The 21,456-nt window shown below is 48.0% G+C and overlaps 1 protein-coding gene and 2 long non-coding RNA genes across 7 annotated transcripts in view; 1 reads left to right on the top strand and 2 right to left on the bottom strand.

The window, feature by feature from the left end:
• FOXRED2 (FAD dependent oxidoreductase domain containing 2) overlaps nucleotides 1-11,363 on the top strand; it is a 15,594-nt gene extending 4,231 nt beyond the window's left edge. For 2 of the 4 annotated variants that reach the window (XM_024761526.1, XM_024761525.1), the window contains exons 5-9: nucleotides 84-250; nucleotides 3,037-3,202; nucleotides 4,870-5,111; nucleotides 6,292-6,462; nucleotides 9,289-11,363. In XM_024761526.1, the coding sequence (XP_024617294.1) occupies nucleotides 84-250; nucleotides 3,037-3,202; nucleotides 4,870-5,111; nucleotides 6,292-6,462; nucleotides 9,289-9,542 (1,000 nt within the window). In that variant the 3' untranslated portion in view covers nucleotides 9,543-11,363. Of the gene's footprint in view, nucleotides 1-83; nucleotides 251-3,036; nucleotides 3,203-4,869; nucleotides 5,112-6,291; nucleotides 6,463-7,580; nucleotides 7,767-9,288 lie in introns of those variants that run through there. The other 2 variants (XR_003005503.1, XM_024761528.1) reach the window with 2 other exon arrangements.
• On the bottom strand, nucleotides 4,245-7,707 carry LOC112410780 (uncharacterized). 2 transcript variants are annotated; one of them, XR_003005504.1, is made up of 5 exons: nucleotides 7,578-7,671; nucleotides 5,656-5,698; nucleotides 5,287-5,404; nucleotides 4,892-5,033; nucleotides 4,245-4,689 (listed from the first exon to the last, which is right to left on the bottom strand). It is a non-coding gene; the product is annotated as an uncharacterized LOC112410780 (long non-coding RNA). The 2 variants fall into 2 exon arrangements; XR_003005505.1 differs by lacking the exon at nucleotides 5,287-5,404 and having other exon boundaries at nucleotides 5,656-5,882; nucleotides 7,578-7,707.
• Nucleotides 11,364-15,327: 3,964 nt separating the features above from the next.
• On the bottom strand, nucleotides 15,328-19,107 carry LOC112410767 (uncharacterized). The gene is made up of 3 exons (XR_003005500.1): nucleotides 18,969-19,107; nucleotides 16,854-16,956; nucleotides 15,328-15,900 (listed from the first exon to the last, which is right to left on the bottom strand). It is a non-coding gene; the product is annotated as an uncharacterized LOC112410767 (long non-coding RNA).
• Nucleotides 19,108-21,456: the final 2,349 nt, after the last annotated feature.

The following is a 21,456-nucleotide window of genomic DNA, read 5'->3' as shown; positions in this document are numbered from 1 at the left end:
TAAGCACTTAGCTCAGTGCCAAGCCTGTAAAAAGTGTTTCATACATAGCAGCGATTTTTATTCACAGCCCTTTCCACTCACAGGTCCCTCCGACTCTCTGCAGGGGGTGAGCTCAGCAAGAAGTACCCCCTGGTGAAAGCCAGCTATGAGTCCAAAGGGAGCCGGGGCCTCTTTGTCCTGGGGACTGCCAGCCACTCCGTGGATTACCGGAAATCTGCTGGGGGCTTCATCCATGGATTCCGATACACAGGTGAGCCCGGCAGAGAGGGCCGCTGTCCCCAGGGTTTGTAAAGAGATGCCTGATTCTCTTAAAGCAGGCTTAACAGCGGTTGATTGTCATAAATTCCCTGTGGGGCAGGCAGCAGTGGGTTTTCGTGGTCTGACGACACATCTAGAGAAGTACCAGTTAAGGTGTAAAAGTAAGTACATCTGGGGGTGGCGTGTTACCCGCATCACCATGATTGGCAAGGACTGCTAACCTGGGGAAGCAGCTGCGTGGTCTCGGGTGAGGCTTCCTAACCTCCCTAAGCCTCTGTTGGCCCTCCCAGATGTCAGAGTTGTAAATGAGGTGAATTCTTCATCCCATAGAGCTGTTGTAAGGACTAAATAAGGTAATATCTGGAGACCGTGGAGCTGTGAAGCATTACGTACACGTAGACTCTTTGGGTACCAACAAATTTCAGTAAAAGTTGCAACTAGATTATATCAGCTCTTTTTCAAAACTCTCAGTACTAAGGGCACCAATTTTCTGCGCTCTGGGTAGCCCATTGGATGGGTGCTTTATTGCATGATGAGTGGTACATGGACCAGTTAATTTGACCATAAAAACACCATAAGGGGGCTTCCCTGGTGGTGCAGTGGTTGGGAGTCCACCTGCCGATGCAGGGGACGCGGGTTCGTGCCCCGGTCCGGGAAGATCCCACATGCCGCGGAGCGGCTGGGCCCGTGAGCCATGGCCGCTGAGCCTGCGCGTCCGGAGCCTGTGCTCCGCAGCGGGGGAGGCCACAAGTGGGAGGCCCGCGTCCCGCAGAACAAACACTGTGAGGATCCTTCATCCTGACGTTTCTACATGTAATGTGATGCCTCACTTGCCTTAATGCTGCGTTTTGCATTTCACTCTCCTTCCAGTTTGACAGGGAAAGATAATCGTGCCTTACTGTTGATTTCCGGGCGATATGTTTTATACCCTTTGCACGTTGTCAGGGAAAGAAACCGAGAATGTTAGCTGTCTGTTTACCAAAATACTTGCAAATGGAACACACACACGTACACAGAATGGGAAGAGTCTGTTTCTCTAGCTGTGTCCCCAGCAAGAAACCCTCCTCACGTTCCCGTGCATGTCACCCTTCCTGCTCCTGCTGTCCTGACAGGTACTGCCCCATCCCTCTTGCTTCCCTCTGTCCTCTCATCTTTCCCCAGCTCACGTTCTTAATTCTCTCAACAGCCCCATAAGAGACATCTTGTTATTTCAACTCCATTTTTCGTAGAAGGAAACTGGGGCACAGAGAAGTTAAGTCACTTACCCAAAGTCACCCAGCCAGTGGATGGCAGAGGTGGCATTTGAATCCACACCTGTCTGACTTTGAGGCTCCCAGCTGACCACTAAGCTTCAGGCAAATGGGAAACAATCCTGGATGGACAGGCCACCAAGAGCTGTGATCACTCCTACTAGCTGGGGACCCCACTAGAGGGAGGGGCAGTGTGGCTGTACACGGTACATCCTGCCCGACCTTGCTCATCATTCAGCTGAAGAAAAGGCCCCCAAGGGAGACAAGTAGAAAACAGCAAGGCAGAGGAAAGCAAGATGAAAGATGGTAACCTCAGAAGGTAGGGCCTGCTGGGAGCCCTGCCCCTCCCCCTCCCGTCTCTCTCCAGTCCATCCCAGCCTCACTTGCCTGACTTGGGACCTCTTGGTCTCTCCTCACTGGTCTTCCTGCCATTGGTCCCTCTGGCTTCCCATCCAGCCACTCCGGTACCCACCAGAACACTGTTCTTTAAACAGGAAAACCTCCAGGGGCTCCCCAGCCAGGTCCTCGGCATGGCATCCAGAGTTTCGTGCAGCCGGCACCAGCTCGCCTGCCCAGCCCGGCCCTCGCCTCCTTTTCAGAATGTGCCAGTTTCTCGAGGTTTTATGTCTTTGCACCGATGCTTCTTTTGTCAGGCCCCCTTCCCACCCTTCCTGAGCTGTGTAATTCCTCGTCCTTTCACAAAACGCAGCATAACCTTGTTTCCTCCAGAGAACCAGATGTCTGTCTGTCTGTCTGTCTCGTGAGGCTGAACATCCTTTCCTGTGACGGTTGGTCGACCCAGTCTCCCACCGCGTGAACTGTCTGTGTCCTCGCTGGTGCTGGATTTGGGTGTTGTGTCGGTTCATTTCGAGGAGCAGGCACCTGTGTGTGGTACCCCAGTGTCACCGCTGTGTGAGGGCAGCCCCAGGTACACAGAAAATGTCCCCCTGTTGTTTGAGATAGCTGTTGCTTTTCTATCCTTCCAGAAATACACAGAGCATCTCAAAGTAGAACTTAGTAACAGATGTGGGTTTCGGCTGTGAACAAGAGGGAGCAGTCAGAGGGTTTCCATTTGGGAGTCTCCCATAGACGTGGGGACTGTGGGGTGGGGAGAGATTGCAGTGGAAGGCTCTGGGTCTGGTTTGGACGCGTCACCTGTGAGGTGACAGTGGCAGGACTTCCATATGCAGATGGCCTAAAGCAGAAGTGGGCAGTCTCGGGCCTGGGGACCAAATCCAGCCGTGCCCGTTCATTTCGTGGTCCTCTATGACTGCTTTCCCACCAGAGGCAGAATTGAGTCAAGTGAGAGAGACCGTCTGGGCTGCAAAGCCAGAAACACTGCCCACCCAGCCCCTTTCAGAACACACGTGAGGACCCTGCTCTAAAGGCACCTTCTGGGAGCCGCGCAATACAAGCGTGTCCTGAGTGCAGAGCTGGTGGGGCTCTGCGTCCCTCCCCCCGCCCCGCCCCGGAGGTGAAAGATAACATCTTAAGGGCAGCATGCCATTCCTCCATCTGGCCATTTCAGTGCGTGCCGTCCACCGGCTGCTGGAGCAGCGTCATCACGGCGTCACCTGGCCCTCCACCGAGCACCCCATCACACAGCTGGCCAGTGCTATCATCCGGCGCGTCAACGAGGCTTCTGGGCTCTACCAGATGTTCAGTGTGCTGGCCGACGTGGTCCTGTTGGAGGAGTGAGTAGTCAGCCCTCGCCTTCCCACTGCCCCTCCCCCTCCCACGCCGTCGTGCTCCTCTCTTCCTGTTGCATGTGTGGAAGAGCCCAGAGGTTCTTTCCTAAGATGAAGATGGCTGGTGGGGTGGGCAGGGAGGCTGGGGATCTGTCTATTCTGGGGAAACCAGTGACATAAACACCACAGGCTCTGCTGACAGAGAGACAGACAAGACGTGAGTGTGACTGCAGCTTTGCCACTTTCCACCAGTGTGGTCTGGGGCAAGTTACTTAGCCTCTCTGAGCCTTTCTCATCTGCAGTATAGAGCTAATAATACCTACCTCGCAGGACTGTAGGAAGGAGTAAAGATAACTGGTAGAAAAGCATCTGATACCAAACAGTGAACGGTGAACGGCAGTGAGTAGTGAGCAGTGAACGGCAGTGATGACGGACCACCACCTGCATGGATTTAAGAGCTCCTCGGGCCAGACCACGTCGGCTCCTTGTTAATCAGGTGATGAGTAGCAGATCACAGAGGACGCTCCCTGAGGAAGAAACCACGCAGAGCAGGGAAGGAAGAAGAGCTGGGGGCAGTGAGCAGTGGGGCTGGTTCTGAAAGGACACGGGGCAGGTGAGACGCCGCAGAGGGAACACCTGCTCCAAAGCCAGTGAGCGCAGCAGCACATCGAGTTCAGGGACCTGCAGGAAACAGCGGTGCTCAGAGCAAAACCCCCGTCACCCTCGACTCCTCTCTCATTCATACCCATTCACAGCATCCGTAGGTCCCATCAGCTCTACCTTCAAACTGTGTCTAGAATCTGCCTCTCACTAGCCCCCCCACTGCCGCCTTGGTCTGGTCCATGAGCATCTCTCACCTGCACTGATACAGCAGCCTCTCACCTTTGACCCCATGGTCTGCTCTCAACATGGTGGCCGGAGTGATTCTTTTTTTTTTTTTTTTGGCTGCTGGTGCATGTGGGCTTTTTCTAGTTGCGGCGAGTTGGGGCTACTCGCCTTGCAGGCTTCAGTACTTGTGGCACGCAGGCTCAGTAGTTGTGGCGCACGGGCTTAGTTGCTCTGTGGCACGTGGAGTCTTCCCGGACCAGGGCTCGAACCCGTGTCCCCTCCATTGGCAGGCGGATTCTTAACCACTGTGTCACCAGGGAAGATCCAGAGTGATTCTTTTAAAACTTGAGTCACTAGAATTCAGTTCTGTTCACTATCTTCCCACGGCCCACAGCTTCCCTTCCCAGCCCAGATGACACCCGACAGTCCCATCGTGGCACACACGGCCCTCCTTGACCTGCCCCCGCCGACTTCCCCTCCCCTCCCCCTCGCTCCACTCCAGCCACACTGGCCTTCTTCCTGTCCCTTGAACATGCCAAGGTGTTCACTCACTCCTAGGGCTTCTGCATCACTGGTCTCTCAGCCTGGCTCACCCTCTCCCTAGATACCCACTCAGGTTACTCAGCGTCTTCTGTCTTCTCTCCCCAGTGTAAGTCAGGGCTCCGCTGTAACAGTAATATTCAAGTGAGACGCGCAGGCCTGATCAGTGTCTGTACGCTGTTTGACGGGCGCTTCTAGGCAGGAGAGGCAGGCGCACGCACACACCACACGCACGCACGCCCACGTCTGGCACCTCTGCCGCAGCACTGAGGGTCTTACCCACGCCGTGTTGCCCCTGTCCCCAGGAATGCCACTGCTTTTGAGTACCTGGAGGAGTTCCCCATGCAGGCGCTGGCCCAGCTGGAGACAATCACGGGAAGAAGGGCAAGGCACGGGCTCTTCGTCATCAATATGGAGTACGGCCGGAATTTCTCTGGGCCCGACAAGGACGTCTTCTTCCATGACCGCTCTGTGGGGCACACGGAAGACGCCTGGCTGTCTAACTTCCTCCATCCTGTCATCTACTACTATAGGCACCTCCCCACCGGTGAGCTGGGTCTCCGCTCTCCCCCGAGCGAGGGCACTCCTCGGACCCCAGCGCCATTAAGCTGTCATGCAGCTCCCTCAGCTGACAGAAGGGGGGCCTCTAGGGGCTCTGCCTAGAGCCTAAATGGGCCCAAGAACGATAAATGCTATTCCCAGATTCTGGCCCACACATCGACCTGGGCAGGCCACGTGTGGAGCGGCGTGATCACCTCCAGGCACCACGTCGTCAGAGGGACACTGTTGTTGCTGTCTCCAAAGGAGGCTGACCGTGGAGCGGGGATCTGGGGACTGACTCTTAGAAGGAACAGGAAAGGGAAGGGGAACTGGTTAGCACAGGACGGGAGTGGGAGAGCTGGGCAGTGTTCCCAGGGCTGTCCCTTCCTCGCTGTGGGACCTTGGACCATTACTTAACCCCGCTGAGCCTCCGCTTGCTCGGGTGTGAAATGGGGGTGGCCATGGTACCCTCCTTGTAGGATGAGGGTTAATGATACAGCACAACGCCAGCATGGTGCCCAGCACGGAGTAGCTACCGAACGATGACCAACCTGGGGAACACGACTCCTGCTTCCAAACTTGAAGGGATGTCCCCTGGAAGAGGATGATCTAAAACTAGAGGTCGTTCCAAAGGGCGGAGGTAGTGTCAACAGGTAGAAATGACAGGAGCGCAGGTTGACGTTCACTCTAAAGGAGCAGCGCATCGTGAAAGCCGCCGAGGGTGGGATGGGCCACCTCCCAGAGTCTCCCGTTGCAGGGATGGCCATGGCTTGGTGCCCTGTGGCAGGGACACACAGAAGGGCACCCGCCAGGTAGGAAACTGGACTAGAGGGGCCCTAAGACCCCTTGGATGCAGGACCCCGAGTCTCCTCACAGAAAGGCCAGTTTCAAAGCAGCCACAATAGACCTCAGCTCACGTAAGTCTTAGAAGCAAACCAAGTTCAAGTGACTGGTCCTAGTTCTGCCCGCTGACAGTGCAGGGGATGAGTCTAGTCTAGTCCCTCTCCCTCACGTCCACCTTCCAGACATCTGGAAGGACAGCTGAACAGGCTGATGACCATGGCCCGTGCAGAGGTGCGTCAGGAAGGCTGAGCGCGAGGGGCTGGGGGACAGGCACCTGGGATGTGGCCCTGGGAACAGAAGCCCCGCACTCGGCTCTGACATGGCGCCCTTTCTCCTCCCCACAGAGCAGGAGGTGAGGTTCCGCCCTGCAGGCTGGCCTCTGCCGCGGCCCACGGCCATCCACCACATCGTGGAAGATTTCCTGACGGACTGGACGGCCCCAGTGGGGCACATTCTGCCCCTGAGGCGCTTCCTGGAGAACTGCTTAGACACCGATCTCCGGAGCTTCTATGCAGGTAACTTAAGTTTCCCGAAGGACAAAGGGGCTGAGCTGGAGGGTGAAGAAGACCAGGTAGATCCATGCCCTGTGGAGCTTTAGGATGTGCGTCTAGAAACCCAGACCCAAGACTTCCATCTCCTCCGACGGGAGGACTCGGTGTTCACAGAAACCCCCTCCCAGTACAGCACACCTGCAAACACTGAATAAAATGTCTTTTTTTAAAAACCGGCAGGAAAATAAGGGAACTCCCCAGAGGCCAAACACCAAGTAAAGCACAAACCCACCGCTGGATGAGAGATACCTGCTGGTTGTCAGTGGCCTAGAGCCCGGGTAACTGACCAGCACTTGGAGCTGGGAAGACGAGGCTGGAGCAGGGTAGGATGTCCGTACAGAGACCTTTAAATAGAGCTGGGATCTCAGTAGGTAAAGTAGAAGGCAGGAAGCACTCCCGAGAGAGAGAGGAGACGCACGCTTTTTGGCTCTGGGTAGAGTGGGGGGAAAATCTCCCCTGAGAATTTCCATCCGCTGGGCCTCACTCATGTGAGTTTGGGGCCAAAGTTCACACTATCGTTGTGGTGCAGAAATCACAGAAGCCAATGTGAGTCTTCGGTGAGGACACGTACCTTAAAACTAGGCCTCAAAGAATTCCCCCAGATGAAGTTCCCAGGAACATGAACTCCCAAGCAGAAATCACTTAACACATAAGGATACAAACTACCATGAGGGAGTGTCAGCAGAGGCAACACACTGTAGGATGAAACCTACGAAGACTGTGGGAAATGGAATGGTCAGAGGGAGGATGAAAAGTATGTCCAGAATCTGTAAGTAAATAAAAGAGAGATCACTGAAAATAGAATGAAAGGGTAGGACTACCAGAACTGACTGGGCAGATTTGAGAAAGGTCCAAATAGAACTTCTGGAAATGGAAATACAAATTTGTAATTGGAAACTCAGTGTCAAGGTTAGTAGCACATTAGACAGAGATGAAGGGAAAATTGGTGAACTGGATGGAAGATAGCTCTGACAGTCAAACCCAGAGGGGGACTTGGGGAGAGAGAAATCTCACGATCCACAGGAAGAACTGACAAAAGCAAGCCAAATTTTTGTCTTTTTTTTTAACCCCCGACTTACCAGGATACCCACTCCTTTCTTCTGTCCAGCGAACGTCTGTTGAACAGTGATTGTATTTCATGCACTATTCATATCAAACCAGGTTAGAGAAGGTCAGTCCTCGGCCTACGGGTCAGAGAGCAAGTGTCCTTCTTTCATCCCTCAGTCTACCTTGGAATAAAAATGTATATGTTAAGGGGGATGGCTTAAAACAATACTTTAAGTTAATAGTCTAAATGCGTGTAGATGCTCAAACAGGGGTAGTTCACAGAGCAGAGCTAAGCAGCTTTGAAGTACTAGCCTTCTGCAGACATAAACTCTGACCATACACTTACACATGAAATTACCCACTATAGATCTGGAGACCTCAGCTGCCAAACCTCTGTCTGTTTCTCGAGGTTTCAGGAGTACACAGAGATGCCAGTGCCTGTTAGGGAGTGTATTCCTACCCTGAGTTATGGCTCCTGCCAACCCATCATCACAGGCCCTGCAGCCTCCTGGCTCCTACTCCCTAGATAGACTCAACAGTACAGGCCACTGAGTGTCACTGCCTTGAACTTGAAGGAATCCTCCCCACAAAGGGCCAGCTGGCAGAGGGGGGGCTTTCCCTCCACCCGGTTAGTGGATGGGCAGCCGCTAGTTCTGGACCCAGATCTGCTGGGCTTCTCCACCCCCGGCCCCTGCAGAAGGGGTGACGTATGTCCTAGGAGGAGGTGCTTGCTGAAAGGCCACCTTACTGCCCCTCTCCATCCTCTCCCACATCTGCTGCCGTCCCTGCTCAGAGAGGATGGTCATGGACCATTCTGGCAGGGGCCCTCTGTACTACAAGTCAGAGGTAAAGTAGGAAATAGTTTTCCCGTGGCACCTCACAGCCTCATCACTCGTGTGAGCCTTACAGTGTCCTTTGGTAATGTGCCCATTCACTGAGGCAAGAGACTCAAGATGGTTTTCTGACACTAACTCTATCTTCCCATCCTGTCTCTAAATCCCTTAGAAGATTGAGCCCACCTCTGTTTCATCCTTTCTATTCTTTAAGTCAAAGTTATATAAGTACTTGGCTAAAAGGCTTTTTTACCCACTTCCATTCCCATTCCCCAGAAGGAATGAGTTCTAGCTCTTCCGGTTGTCTCTTAATATTTCTAAATAACACGTATCCACAGCTCTTTCTTCATTGATCAGATTTGACCTACACACCAACTTTCTGCTGTGGCATAGACGAGGGTCCAGCAGTTTTGTCTTTACGTCCCCCACAGTGCTTACAATCGTGCTTACGTACAGTATCTGCAGCTCAGACATCGTTGAGGGGATAAGTCTTTGCAGGGAACTCGGAGCTGAAAGTGGAACTGACCACCAAGTTCCCAGCCCCCCCAGGGTGGCTCCTGGAAGAGAAGGCTGAGGGGCTGCTCCTGGGTGGCCGAGCTCCCACCCCGCTGGCGCCACGCACAGCAGCATGCGGGCCTCCCACCCCTGGGAGCTGAGCCGTCTCTTTGGTTTGCTTTCCTTTCCTTTGGAGCCTTGTTTTTCCAAAATGTTGAGGCAGCCTCCCAGTCTTGGAACCTCAGGGAGGGATGAGATCCACGGCTACCCAGGTCAGACATGAGATACCCAGAAAAGTCAGCTCCCAGGCTCAGGGGATGGAGGGAACCGGGTGAGGCCCCTGGGGCATTGGCACCCCCTCCCCTTGCACCTCTCCCCACACCTCTCAGCCCGGTCTCCTCTTGCTTTTGTGCAGAGTCCTGTTTCCTATTCGCCCTAACACGCCAGAAGCTGCCACCCTTTTGCCAGCAGGGATACCTGAGAACACAGGGGCTCGTGGGAACTGAGAGCCTCCGCCAGCACGGCGTGGAGAGCGGGCTCCTGCGGGACTATGCCACTGTGGGCCGGGGGGACAGCGGCCAGCAACCTGGCGACCGCAGGCCAGGACAGCACCCTCTGGCTCCAGGGCCTCCGGTCTCACCCTTCGACAGCAACAAAGAGGAGCTCTGATGGCCAGGCTTCTCCCGCCCAGGCCCACAGTCGGCCCTGCCCTTTCCCCACGGTTCAGTGCTCCCACCGACGTGATTGCCAGAGACACCTCAGATCATCGCAGTGACCGCACCAAAGCCACACGGAGGGCACGTAAGGGCTGAAGGGCGGCCACTCGGTGGTCTCCCCTCCTGTTCGGTTCAGAGGTGCCTGGGAAGTGGGGACCAGAGAAAGCATCTTCTGCCAGATGGAAGGGAGCTGCCTTCCACACCGGACTTGTCTGCAAATGAGCTGTCACGGAGCACCAGGCTGGCCTCAGTTCTGTCCCCATCAAGTGCCCAGTGGTTCCTTTTCCTTCCAGTTGTCGACTTAAAAAATATTCACAACCTAAAAGTTGAGAGTTATGTTTTATTCAGCGGGAATTCTTAAGACTTCAAACCCAGGAGGCAGCATGTCAAATAACCCTGAAAGAACTGCTCCGACAAGGTGAGCGGGGAGCCAGGTTATACAGAAGTTTTGCAACCAAGGGCAGGTGGTCTGAACATCAAAAGATTATTGTTAATTAAAGAAAACCAGATATCCCAAGTTTAGGAACTTAGTGCCTTTCTGTGTATGGGAAGATGCAAGAGTCTGGGCTCACTGAAATCTTTCCTTTGATACGCACCTCAGCTGTCTGGGGCCAATATCCTACGTTTTCACATCCTGAGTTTCCTCAGGGCTCACCGTGGGGAGTGGCTGCAGTCTGATGGCTGCTCAAAGGCAGGTGTTCTTTCCTTCCTGAGCTTCCTCAGGGCTCACCAGCTCACATCAGTGGTGGCTGCAATCACTGACGAGTGTGGCATCCTTTGTTTACTGATGCAGCAGGAAATACTGCATTTCTCAGATCCTCCTCTTGGTTGGAAATTTGACCAATATTTGGGAGACATTTCATGACCAAATTTTGTCCCACGGCACTGGGAGGCGCATCCCAGATCGGGTGAACATTTTTGTTGATGTGTCACTCCAGGTGCTAGTTTCCAGATGAGGCCCTGTTGATAACTAAAGATTCTCTGGATCGTCTGTCTTACTAGTCTGCTATGATCCAGGAAATGTTTTCCCTTTTTGCTCCTTCCCGTACCTAGAATCACACTATTACAATTATTCTATAAGAGTCATAAATGTGATCTGTTTCCTCAAGATGTTTAGCCATCATCAATTTTGTTGGAGGCCTGGTTACACACTGGGTACTGTAAGAGACGACAATCTTATAAAATAGACAGGATATAAGTAATGCAGCTAGTAATATTGACAAAGTCTTAGTGCAGCAGGGAGACACGAAGTACAAACAATTTGGAAACAAAGAACAAATTAAAACAATTATTAGTATAACGAGTTGTAATCCAGTTGCAATAAACCATCAAGTCCACAGGAGGGCCAGCTGGAGAGGCCAAATTTTGGCAGGAACAGGTAGAGAGAAAAAGATAAATGTTTCGTCTTTGTTTACAAAGGTATACCTTATCAACTTGTTGTACATCATAGCATAAGAGAAAAGGGTTTTTTTTGAAAAATAAAGATTAAAGCTAGTATATTTCCCAAAGTCATAAAGTTATAAATCATATTCATCAGTTCCTTCAGTCCCATGTCATTGATTCCTGTTGATCTGGATGAAGTAATCAGGTTTTGAGTTTTGTCATTTGTTACAGAGTTCAGTGGTATTATCTAAAGGCAATCAGAAACTTATATTTGGGGACTTCCCTCCCTGGTGGCGCAGTGGTTAAGAATACGCCTGCCAATGCCGGGGACATGGGTTCGAACCCTGGTCCAGGAAGATCCCACATGCTGCAGAGCAGCTAAGCCCATGCACCACAACTACTGAGCCTGTGCTCTAGAGCCCGCGAGCCACAACTACTGAGCCTACGTGCCACCAACTACTGAAGCCTGTGCACCTAGAGCCCGTGGTCCGCAACAAGAGAAGCCACTGCAACGAGAAGCCCGCGCACCGCAACGAAGAGTAGCCCCTGCTCGCCACAACTAGAGAAACCCACGTGCAGCAACGAAGACCCAATGCAGCCAAAAATAAATTAATTAAAAAAAAAAAAAACTTGTATTTGTTTTTTATGAGTCTTCTTAAAAATCTTCATTTTGTAAAAGCATCAGGACAAAACTTAAAATAGCATGGTTAAAGATCTGAGTACAATGCAGTTGGCAGGAAACTTGGATATTTCTGTGACAGAACATTTTAGGATAATAACTAGAATTATGACTGATAACATTATATCAGGGCATATCAGATGTTAGGGATTCCATATAAATTTTGGAATATCTATATTAATGACATTTATCCATACACTGTAACCTAAGGTTCATCTCCAGTCACTTGACAATGTCTCTGAAGTAATTAAACATACCCGATAAACTTAATTAGTTTAACATTCATCTCTGAGATGTCTCAGGATGTTCCTTCAAAGCATCCCAGAGTCAGCTGTAGGCTAAAAGAGCTTTAGTTGGATTTTAATATTGGGGAAGTTTGTTAAAAATATCAAAAATGTTTTAAAACACAACAGGATCACAGGTCACTGTGACTCAGTACTTACTCATTTAACCAAAGTCACAAAAAGGTTAAAAAAAAATACAGATCACTTAAGCCAGGTAGCCAGTTGTCTAGGTTTATCCAACTAGGTTTTAACCTTTGATGTGGTATTAACACATAAACCAAAGCAGTGGTCACCGTTAACAATTTTAGTGTTTTTCTAGCTATGAGAAGATGCAAGAATTTGGGCTCATGAAAATTTTTCTGAAAATATCCATCTGAAGGCCTGCTCTGCCAGTTTTTCCCAGAGCACAGAGGGCCTCATTCCTGATCTCCACCCTGAACTGCTTTCAGGGGGTGTTGAAGGTCACCAGCTGCAGTGGCCATGATTTAATCTTTGTAGAGGTAGGTGGCAAGTGCTAGTTTCTAGTCAGCAGGGCCCCTTCATGGTAATAAATTTGACCATGGTTTTGGGGCAGCATTTCATGACCATTTCATCCCACTGTGCTAGGAATGCTCATTCCCAGGTCTGGCGAGATTTTTCTGATAGGCCACTCGATGTGCTATCACGGGACTAGGTCTTTACTAGCATCCCAAAGTCTCTGGACCACCAGTCTTCATAGTCTCTTATGGTCCAGGACAATATTCCCTCTTGTAGCTTCTTCCCATATCTAGAGTTACACTATTTCAATCATTGATCTCATATGGAACTATATATCATCGTTTTCTTGTTTTTTTTTGTTTTTTGCGGTGCGCGGGCCTCTCACTGCTGTGGCCTCTCCTGTTGCGGAGCACAGGCTCCGGACGCACAGGCTCAGTGGCCATGGTTCACGGGCCCAGCCGCTCCGCGGCGTGTGGGATCCTCCCGGACCGGGGCACGAACCCACGTCCCCTGCATCGGCAGGCGGACTCTCAACCACTGCGCCACCAGGGAAGCCCTGGTCTGTCTACTCTGATTGTCATCTTTTCATCCTGGTGTGAGTACAGTTTCTTCATTGAGCATTGTTTTAAGGTGATTTTTAGATCAGGCAACCTCTCTAAAGGTCAGTCCGGTACAGGGGCACTTTGTGAGTGAAAATTAATCCAAGAGTTAATTCCCTTTAGTTACACTGTGAATGAGCTAGTTAAGACTACCTGATAAGGGTCCTTCCATCCAGGTTGGAGATAGTCCTTTAAATTATGTCTTTTCCAGGGCTTCCCTGGTGTACTGAGATAAGCTTTAGAAACAAACTTAGAGTGTCCTTTAATAATTCTATTACACTTTTTTTTTTTTTGCGGTACGCGGGCCTCTCACCGCTGTGGCCTCTCCCGTTGCGGAGCACAGGCTCCGCACGCGCAGGCTCAGTGGCCATGGCTCACGGGCCCAGCCGCTCCGCGACATGTGGGATCTTCCGGGACCGGGGCACAAACCCACGTCCCCTGCATCGGCAGGCGGACTCTCAACCACTGCGCCACCAGGGAAGCCCTAATAATTCTATTACACTTTTTAGCGGTATAACATAACAGCAAGAACTATCAGAAAGTGAGTCTTGGTAAACACAGACCTTAATTAACAAAACTAGAATTTAATATTCATTGAAGCATAATTTTTTTGTTTCCATTGTGAGGGCATTAACCCTGCAGCCAGGGAAGGCTTTAACCCATCACATAAAAATGAGGTTTGTCATGGAGCTGGAAAAAGCCAAGCAGCCGTCTTGGATTTTCCATAGCCCTGACTCTTTGATTTACAGCAATTTTTAACTCATTTTAAATTCTCTGACTTAGGAGTAGACCATCGCCATGTTACAAAGACATCAGGAGGGCAAAAGTCTGACAATGGGGGGTTAATTTTTGTAGAAGCAGGATGAACTTTATCTACATGTGCCAAAATCTTCATAGATCATTGTGAAATAATACTTATTTACTTTACCAAAGTAACAAAAGATTTTAAAAGCAAATACAAATCACTTAAAGGCAAAGAAATTTACATAGTCTGTTATTAAAGCAGCATTCCAAGAAAATTTTGTTCTCTTAACAGAGAGAGAGAATCAAATTTCAGTCTACTCTCAATTAACATGGCCTGATGGTTTATATAATTGTAATCGATCATACAGTCTTTTTGCTCACTGAAATTTTTATAAGGAGTCTCAGACTGAACTTTTAAAAGACCTCTCAGGACCAGGAAAGTCACACCACCAAGGGCTTGTCACAGATTTCGCTTACCAGATCTAGGTGAATTCCTTCCTTTTCAAGGTCCCCAAAATAACTTGAGATTTCTGTACCTGTTAGTGATGTAGCCTTCCTAATTTATCTGATAAAGCTGTTGGGAACCTAAGAGTTTCCAATCTCTGGAGGGAGCAGGCAGAGAGAAAATATAAATGTTTCAATTCTGCTTACAAAAGTATAATTTACCAAATTACTGTAAGCCATAATTTGCTTGATGGGAAGGTTTTCCTCACACCTGGAAAACATAGATTCAAACCAGTAATTTTTCAGATAGAAACCATAAAATTATAACCATATTCACCAGTTCATTTAGTTCTTTTGTTAACTTTTTATGAAGCCATCAGGTTTTTTCTAGAATTCTTCAATTTCTTACCCAGTTCAGTACAAGTCAGAAACTTGTATTTATCAAAAGCCCTTTCTATAAATCTTCTTGAAGAGGAAGTGTTTTTGCAAAGGCATCAGAATAAAACCATAACTGTCTATAATGATAAAAGACTTAAGAAGACACATTTAAAATCTGATTACAATGTAATGTAATTTGACAAAGTAACTTGGCTACTGCTGTGACATACAACACCTTAAGATAATAACTGGATTTATGACTGATAACATTTTACCAGGACATATCAGAACTTTAGGAATCCCATATAATTTCTAGAGTATCTATATTAGTAACATTTACCACACAATATAACCTAAGAAGATTTATTACTCATTTGACAATACCTCCCGCGTAATTTAACATACCCAATGAACCTAATTAGTTTAATATCTCTCCTTGGGATGTTTTAGTATCTTATTTTATTTGGAAGTGGCCTAGTTATTCAATAAACTTCCATCATTTAACTTAATTTAGCACAACTCTAAATTTTCAAGTTTTCGAGCATCTGGAAGGATTATTCTTAAGTTGACATTCCTAAAACATACTTATTCCTAAAAAGTTTACCCAGACCTCTTATCTCATTTGTATTTTCTTGTCTTAAAAATTTCTTCACATCAAGTTACTTTCATTGTCGAGCATCTGGAAGGATTATTCTTAAGTTGACATTCCTAAAACATACTTATTCCTAAAAAGTTTACCCAGAGCTCTTATCTCATTTGTATTTTCTTAAAAATTTCTTCACATCAAGTTACTTTCATTACTGACAAATTTGCAACAGATATAATAGGATCTTATTTAGTTTATATTAAACCTAGGCACAATAAAACGATTATACTTGATGACTCTAAAGACATATCTGTATTAATTTGTTCAAGAAACGTTAATACCAGGTATTAACTTAATACTGAATATTTCCCAGTTCACGAGAACCTAGAATTCGGTTAGCTTAATTTCCCTTGTATTTAGAATTGTTTGATTTGTAAGCGCTTACTTTTAAGTCAATGAAATCGAGCTCATTTACAAATTAACGTCAGCAACATTAACCAAAGACAAAGACACATACTGAGATACACACATGTATCAAGACAAACACAGATCTCATAGTTTTCCACTTGGGGCTTAAAATGTCTCTGCCCCTTTCTTTCCCCTCGCTTGAAGTTCTACTAATTAACCCAAAGCTGAAGTCTCAGGCAAAGTGGGCTGTGTTTGTATCTCAAGGACATGATAAGAATTCACTTCAAGCTTTCTCCTAGGCATATTTGTGTTCTCTCAGGGTCAGAATTCTGAAAAAAAAAATAATTTCAACAAGCTAGCTTTTTCTCATTGCACGTGCAAAAAGAACTGGTTTTGCAATTTCAAAAAAAGTTTATTTTAACCAATTTTCTCTGGAGTCTAAAGAATATTGTGGCCAAACTGTCAAAAATCATCTTTCTCTTTCTGTAGTCATAGTTTCATAGCTAAATTATAGACCAAATAGTGCTCAAATTGACCCTAATAACAGGGGCAGACTGGCTGATTAAATGTCCTAGCAGGGCTTTTTTCTCTGGGGAGGTGGGGTCTTAGTTTGATGAGAAGATTCTGGAGGATTGAGGGAACTTGCTGGAGTTGGGGAAGCTTCGTTCCCTCCTGAGAGTTGGTTGAAGTTGGAAGGGGATCATTTAGAATGTTAGGAGAGATTTTTTTTTGATCCCTCAGGCTTTTGATTGTGGAGCCACCTAGAGCAGGATTATAATAAAGGGAAAAAGTCCTGAACATAAGGGAACCTCGGTCCATTTTCCCCATCCTGTGGCAATAAAGATCTAATTATAAGAGACCCATTTTTTCTCCCCCATTGGATCATAGCTATAGGTCGACCAGTCATTTAAATTTTTCTCCAAGTGTTCCCAGGTGGGTGTGGAACCTCAGAGGAAGTGCTTCCCATTTTAGCTCAAAAAGTTAGTACCAGATGTCTGTGCGCTCAAACCAAAGTAAACAAACCAAACCAAAACCTCGCCAGCGGGAAGTCACAAAGTAAAACAAAGAGCAAAGGGACACCCCAAAAGGATGGCAAAGAGATGCCCAGAAATCAAAAGCCAAACGGCAAAATGCCCCAAACATGACTTCCAAGTGACATTTGTCCAAAACGGTGCCTTACAAACAGAATTTCCCTTCACAGCGAGAATTCCCCAAATTAGAACCAAAGTTCCCCAAATGGACAGAGTCAAAAGGCCTCAGTTATGCGCCCTGGGGCACTTACCAAAATGCTGGCGGGTGTGTCGCGACGTAACAAATGTAATTGTGAGAATCTTTCTGATCCTCCAAGAGGATCAAAGTCTTCTCAGAGTAGAAGTCCGGGCTGGCTGGTGCGGGGAAGGGAAGAGAAGGTGTCCTTAAGGCAAAAAAAAAAAAGCCTCGGCAGCTGCTAGGGCAACATCCCCCCTGTTCTCCGCCACAGCTTTGGAGATCTGCAGCCTTGACAGCGGATCGGGTGAAGTGGGACACGGCCCTGCAGCAGGGAGTCCCTGGCGATCTGGCCTCAGAGAAACCCCCAACCGTCTGCTCTCCTGAAGGAGGCTGGCAGGCTGGCATGGAGAGAGATCCCAGAGCAACCAATCAAGCCAAGGGGCCCTGCGGGGCTGCCTGCCCGCGAGCATATCCTGGATGAGCCCCCAAATTTTGTTGCCAAAAAAAACCACCTTGGCTCTCTGCACCAGTGCCAAACAGAAATACAGAGACAGAGTTTATGGAAGAAAAAGAAAGATCGCTTTAATTCTTTGCCAGGCAAAGGGGAAAACACAGCAGGCAGGTGCCTCAAGAACTGTGCCCCCCTTCTCTGGGGAATAGGGCAAGGTTGTAGAGCTGGGACTCGTGGTCTGAGGTAGGTGATAAGGCTCAAAGTAATTGAGGTTTTGCATTTCTTTCTTTTTTTCTGCAAATTTATGGCCAAAGCTGGCGTCAGGCGGCTCAGCAACCGGGTCTGGTGTCCCTGAGGTTATCTGCCCGTGACCTTTCTGAAATGAAGAATGTTACAAGCGAGAGTAGAGGGACAAGAATGCCAGGCGCAGAGTGTAATTCATACGGAGTAATTACCTTTGCGAAGGACAAGTCTAGCTACAAGTGTTTCTTAGTCTAACAGCTAAAAACTAACCAAGATTGCTTAACTCTTTCAGGTCTGTTTAAGTTGCTTCCCTAGCCTGTTCACTGTTCCCTTGTTGTCTCTGTTTATCAGGAAAGAAAACTCTCATTTCTATTTTTGCTGCTACAAGGGTCCCAGCCAGGAGTCCCCAACCGGGTAGCCCTAAAGCCTGTCCGGCTTCACCACACTGCCTTTCCCTGCCTCCATCTCTGCTTTCAGAATCCCAGTGAGGCAGCGGGGTTGTCCTAGGCCCTCGGGCTGTTGTCAGGCCGAGATAGGACAGCTCCCTGCAGCGCTGTCTTATCTAATCAGGTCTCTCGCAAGCTGCTGTCTCCCCAGGACTGCCCTCCCTCACTTGCCTTCCACCTCTGTGTTCTCTTCTCTTTCATCCTACTCCCCTTTCCTCTGGCACCCTGCACAGCGCCTCGCCTCTGCTCTGCCCGATCACGTTTTGTAAAATTGTCACCGTGCTGTCTTTCAGTGGGGCATTCTTTCGGAGGTGATTCACGCCACAGTTCGTACGGAGCCGGCTCAGCATGTATGAGGAATCATTTATAAATGCATTTGTAAGATAACAGTGATGAATTTCATTTCTGGTTCCCTGAGCTGTTCTGGCTCTTTTATTGTCCTTCCTCACCAGCAATCCGTCCCTTCTCACTCTCCCATCAGACATTTTAGTCCCACTGATGAGTAAGCCATGGGAAAGCAGTTGTACATAAAATAATCATGGTGGTTTTTCAAAGCCCAGGATCAGAGGTGATTGCTTTCTCACTGACCCTTTTTTTTTTTCTGACTGTGCAGGGTCTTCGTTGCTGCGAGGGCTTTTCTCTAGTTGCGGCGAGTGCGGGCTACTCTTTGTTGTGGTGCGTGGGCTTCTCATGGCAGTGTCTTCTCTTGTGGAGCACGGGCTCCAGGCGCACAGGCTTCAGTAGTTGTGGCGCGTCGGCTCAGAGAAAGCCCGCGTGCAGCAACGAAGACCCAACACAGCCAAAATTAAAATAAATAAAATTTTAAAAATAAATAAATAAATCTCTTAATTAGGACCATACCCATAATATCAAACCCTGTTACACACATCTCACCTACCCAGTTACTGAAGGCTGGCTGACCCCCTGGTACCAATAAACTTTCGAGGTGCTGAAACAAATAGTTTACTGACGCCTAACCACATGGAATCTGCTGCTTTCCCCGTCATGTGCCAAATTGTTACTTCCATCAACATATCACCAGCCTTACCGTGCTTAATAAGACATGACTCAGCTCTTGCCCAGCTGATGAGAGATACACATTCCCTGGTATTCTTCCTGCAAATGAATAGATGGCTTCAAACAAAGAACTACTTTTTCCTGTGAAGATCGTTGCTGCATTTGCTGGAGTCCTGTCCTGTCTAGAGCTTCCCTTCTAGCAACTGCCCCACCCCCGGCCTCTTTCGTAAATCCTGGCCCCCTGCGGTGGCCTTACACATGCCATCTTTGGTGTCTGCTGTCTCCCCACTGTGTTGTATGAACTCACATTTCCTACTTCATTGCCTCAGTTCCTTTTCTTGTCAAGTCAGGACAGCCTTCTAGCAGATCTAGCTGTTTCCAGCCGGAACAAGTTCTTCTAGCCAAGGCCTGACTTCATTCATTCCTTCTTTTTTCAATATTATAAAGCTACTCATGCAAAACAGACAAGTCAGTGAAACAATAGGCCAGAAGTAGAGCCTATTCTAAGTAAGATGGAGGTGATTTTAAAAGGGAATCACAGGACTGCCCTGGTGGCGCAGTGGTTAAGAATTGCCTGCCAGTGCAGGAGACGCGGGTTTGAGCCCTGGTCCGGGAAGATCCCACATGCCGTGGAGCAACTAAGCCTGTGCACCACAACTACTGAGCCTGTGCTCTACAGCCTGGGAGCCACGACTACTGAGCTCACGTCCCACAGCTACTGAAGCCTGCGTGCCTAGAGCTCGTGCTCCGCAACAAGAGAAGCCACCACAATGAGAAGCCCGTGCACTGCAACAAAGAGTAGCCCCCACTCACCACAACTAGAGAAAGCCCGCACGCAGCAACGAAGATCCAACACAGCCAAAAATAAATACATAAATAAATTAATTTTTAAAAAAAAGAATGATGTAAAAAAATTTTAAAGTTTAAAAAAGGGAATCACAAACCAGTAGGAAAGATTGTACAGGACCGTGCAATACGTGATGTTGGAACAATGGGTTAGTAATTGTGCGAAAGAAAATAAACCTCATTTTAGACCCCTATTTCATACTATACTTCAACATTAATTCCAGGTGAATTTTTCAAAGCAATATAGAAACTGGAGGTGAAGAGGGGGTGTTATAAAAAAAAAAAAAGAAAGGGCTTTCCAAGTTTAGAAGCAACAGAGTAATTCCCCAGGAGAAAAGTTTTAATATTTCTAGGTACACCATCTAGCCTGTACCAAATTAATGACTAATGTGTCTATTTTAAAGAAAATGGTAAAAATTAAAAGGCAAAAGGTAAAATAATTATGGCAGAATGCAACACACATAAAAATAATAAATAAGCAAATATCTATTATATTAAGAACTGATTGAAATAAATGAGAAAAATGGAGAATAGTTAAGTAAACTAAGGTACATTCAGCCAGTGAATATTATACAGCCCTCAAGAACTCTAAAAAGTGGTAAAGGACTGTATAATACAAATACATGTGTGATAGTTAACTGGAAACAGTCAGGATATAAAATTGTAGTTGCAACTGCTTATAACTATACAAAAATGGAAAATCATATACAAGGGAAACTGAAAAGAGACTATCATAAAATGTGGTAGTATTAGGTTTGTAGAGGTCTTTTTTTTTTTCCTTTTTCCTCTTTTGCCTAAATTTGGGTTTATGCTCTATGGTGAAATAAATTCCTTTATTTTTAAAAATCATCTGTTTTTGGAATGTAAAGTCACTGCGGGCAAGAGGGCCTGGGAGCCCTTCCCAGAGGGTACGCTCTGCCCCCTTGGTCCAAGCTGTCCCCGTGGCATCGTCCGTTGGCCCCAGTTGGGGAGACACTGCATTGAGTGTCAGGGGAGAAAATGTGCTTGATCCTGAGAAGTGAATTTTTTAAGTAGTGTGTGTTCCTCTCCTAGACTCTTTGGACTGACAGACCCAGTACAACAGAGATCTCCGGAAGAGTCTTCCCTCCCAAGTGACAAGAAAATGAATGTCATCTCAGGGTTAATATGAGCCCCAAATTCCTTTTGCTTGATAAAAGTGGGCTGTCCCTAAAGTCTGCCTGGAAATCAACTCACCAAGATGTGAATTTGTCTGCTAAGCTCATCGTAACATCTAATCATTGATTGAGTATCTACTACGTGCCCAGAACTGTGCCGTGGTGGTTTTAAAGATATGTCCACAAATTCTTGGATAATTCCCCCACAAAGAGGTGGAGTTTAATCCCCCTCCTGTTAGGTGTGGGTTGGACTTAGTGATTCACTTCTAGCAAGTAAAATACGGCAGAAGTGACAGGATGTCATTTTCAAGATTAGGGTATAAAAAAGACTGTGGCATTCATCTATCAAGAGGCTGTGCATTCCCTCTCTCTCTCTCTCTGGAGTCCCTCACTCTGGGGGAGGCCACCAGTCATGTTGAATTTGAAAGGACATCTAGTATGGAGAGGCCCACATGGCAAGGAACTAAGCCCTGCCTGCCACCAGCCATGGGAGTGAGCCTGGAAGCAGATTGTATTCCAGTCCAGCCTTTGAATAAC

The sequence above is a fragment of the Neophocaena asiaeorientalis genome, unplaced genomic scaffold, assembly GCF_003031525.2.
Source record: "Neophocaena asiaeorientalis asiaeorientalis breed wild unplaced genomic scaffold, Neophocaena_asiaeorientalis_V1.1 scaffold473, whole genome shotgun sequence".
Lineage (NCBI taxonomy): Eukaryota > Metazoa > Chordata > Mammalia > Artiodactyla > Phocoenidae > Neophocaena > Neophocaena asiaeorientalis.
The sequence above is the reverse complement of the archived record's forward strand: the minus strand, read 5'-3'. Positions and strand labels throughout refer to the sequence as shown.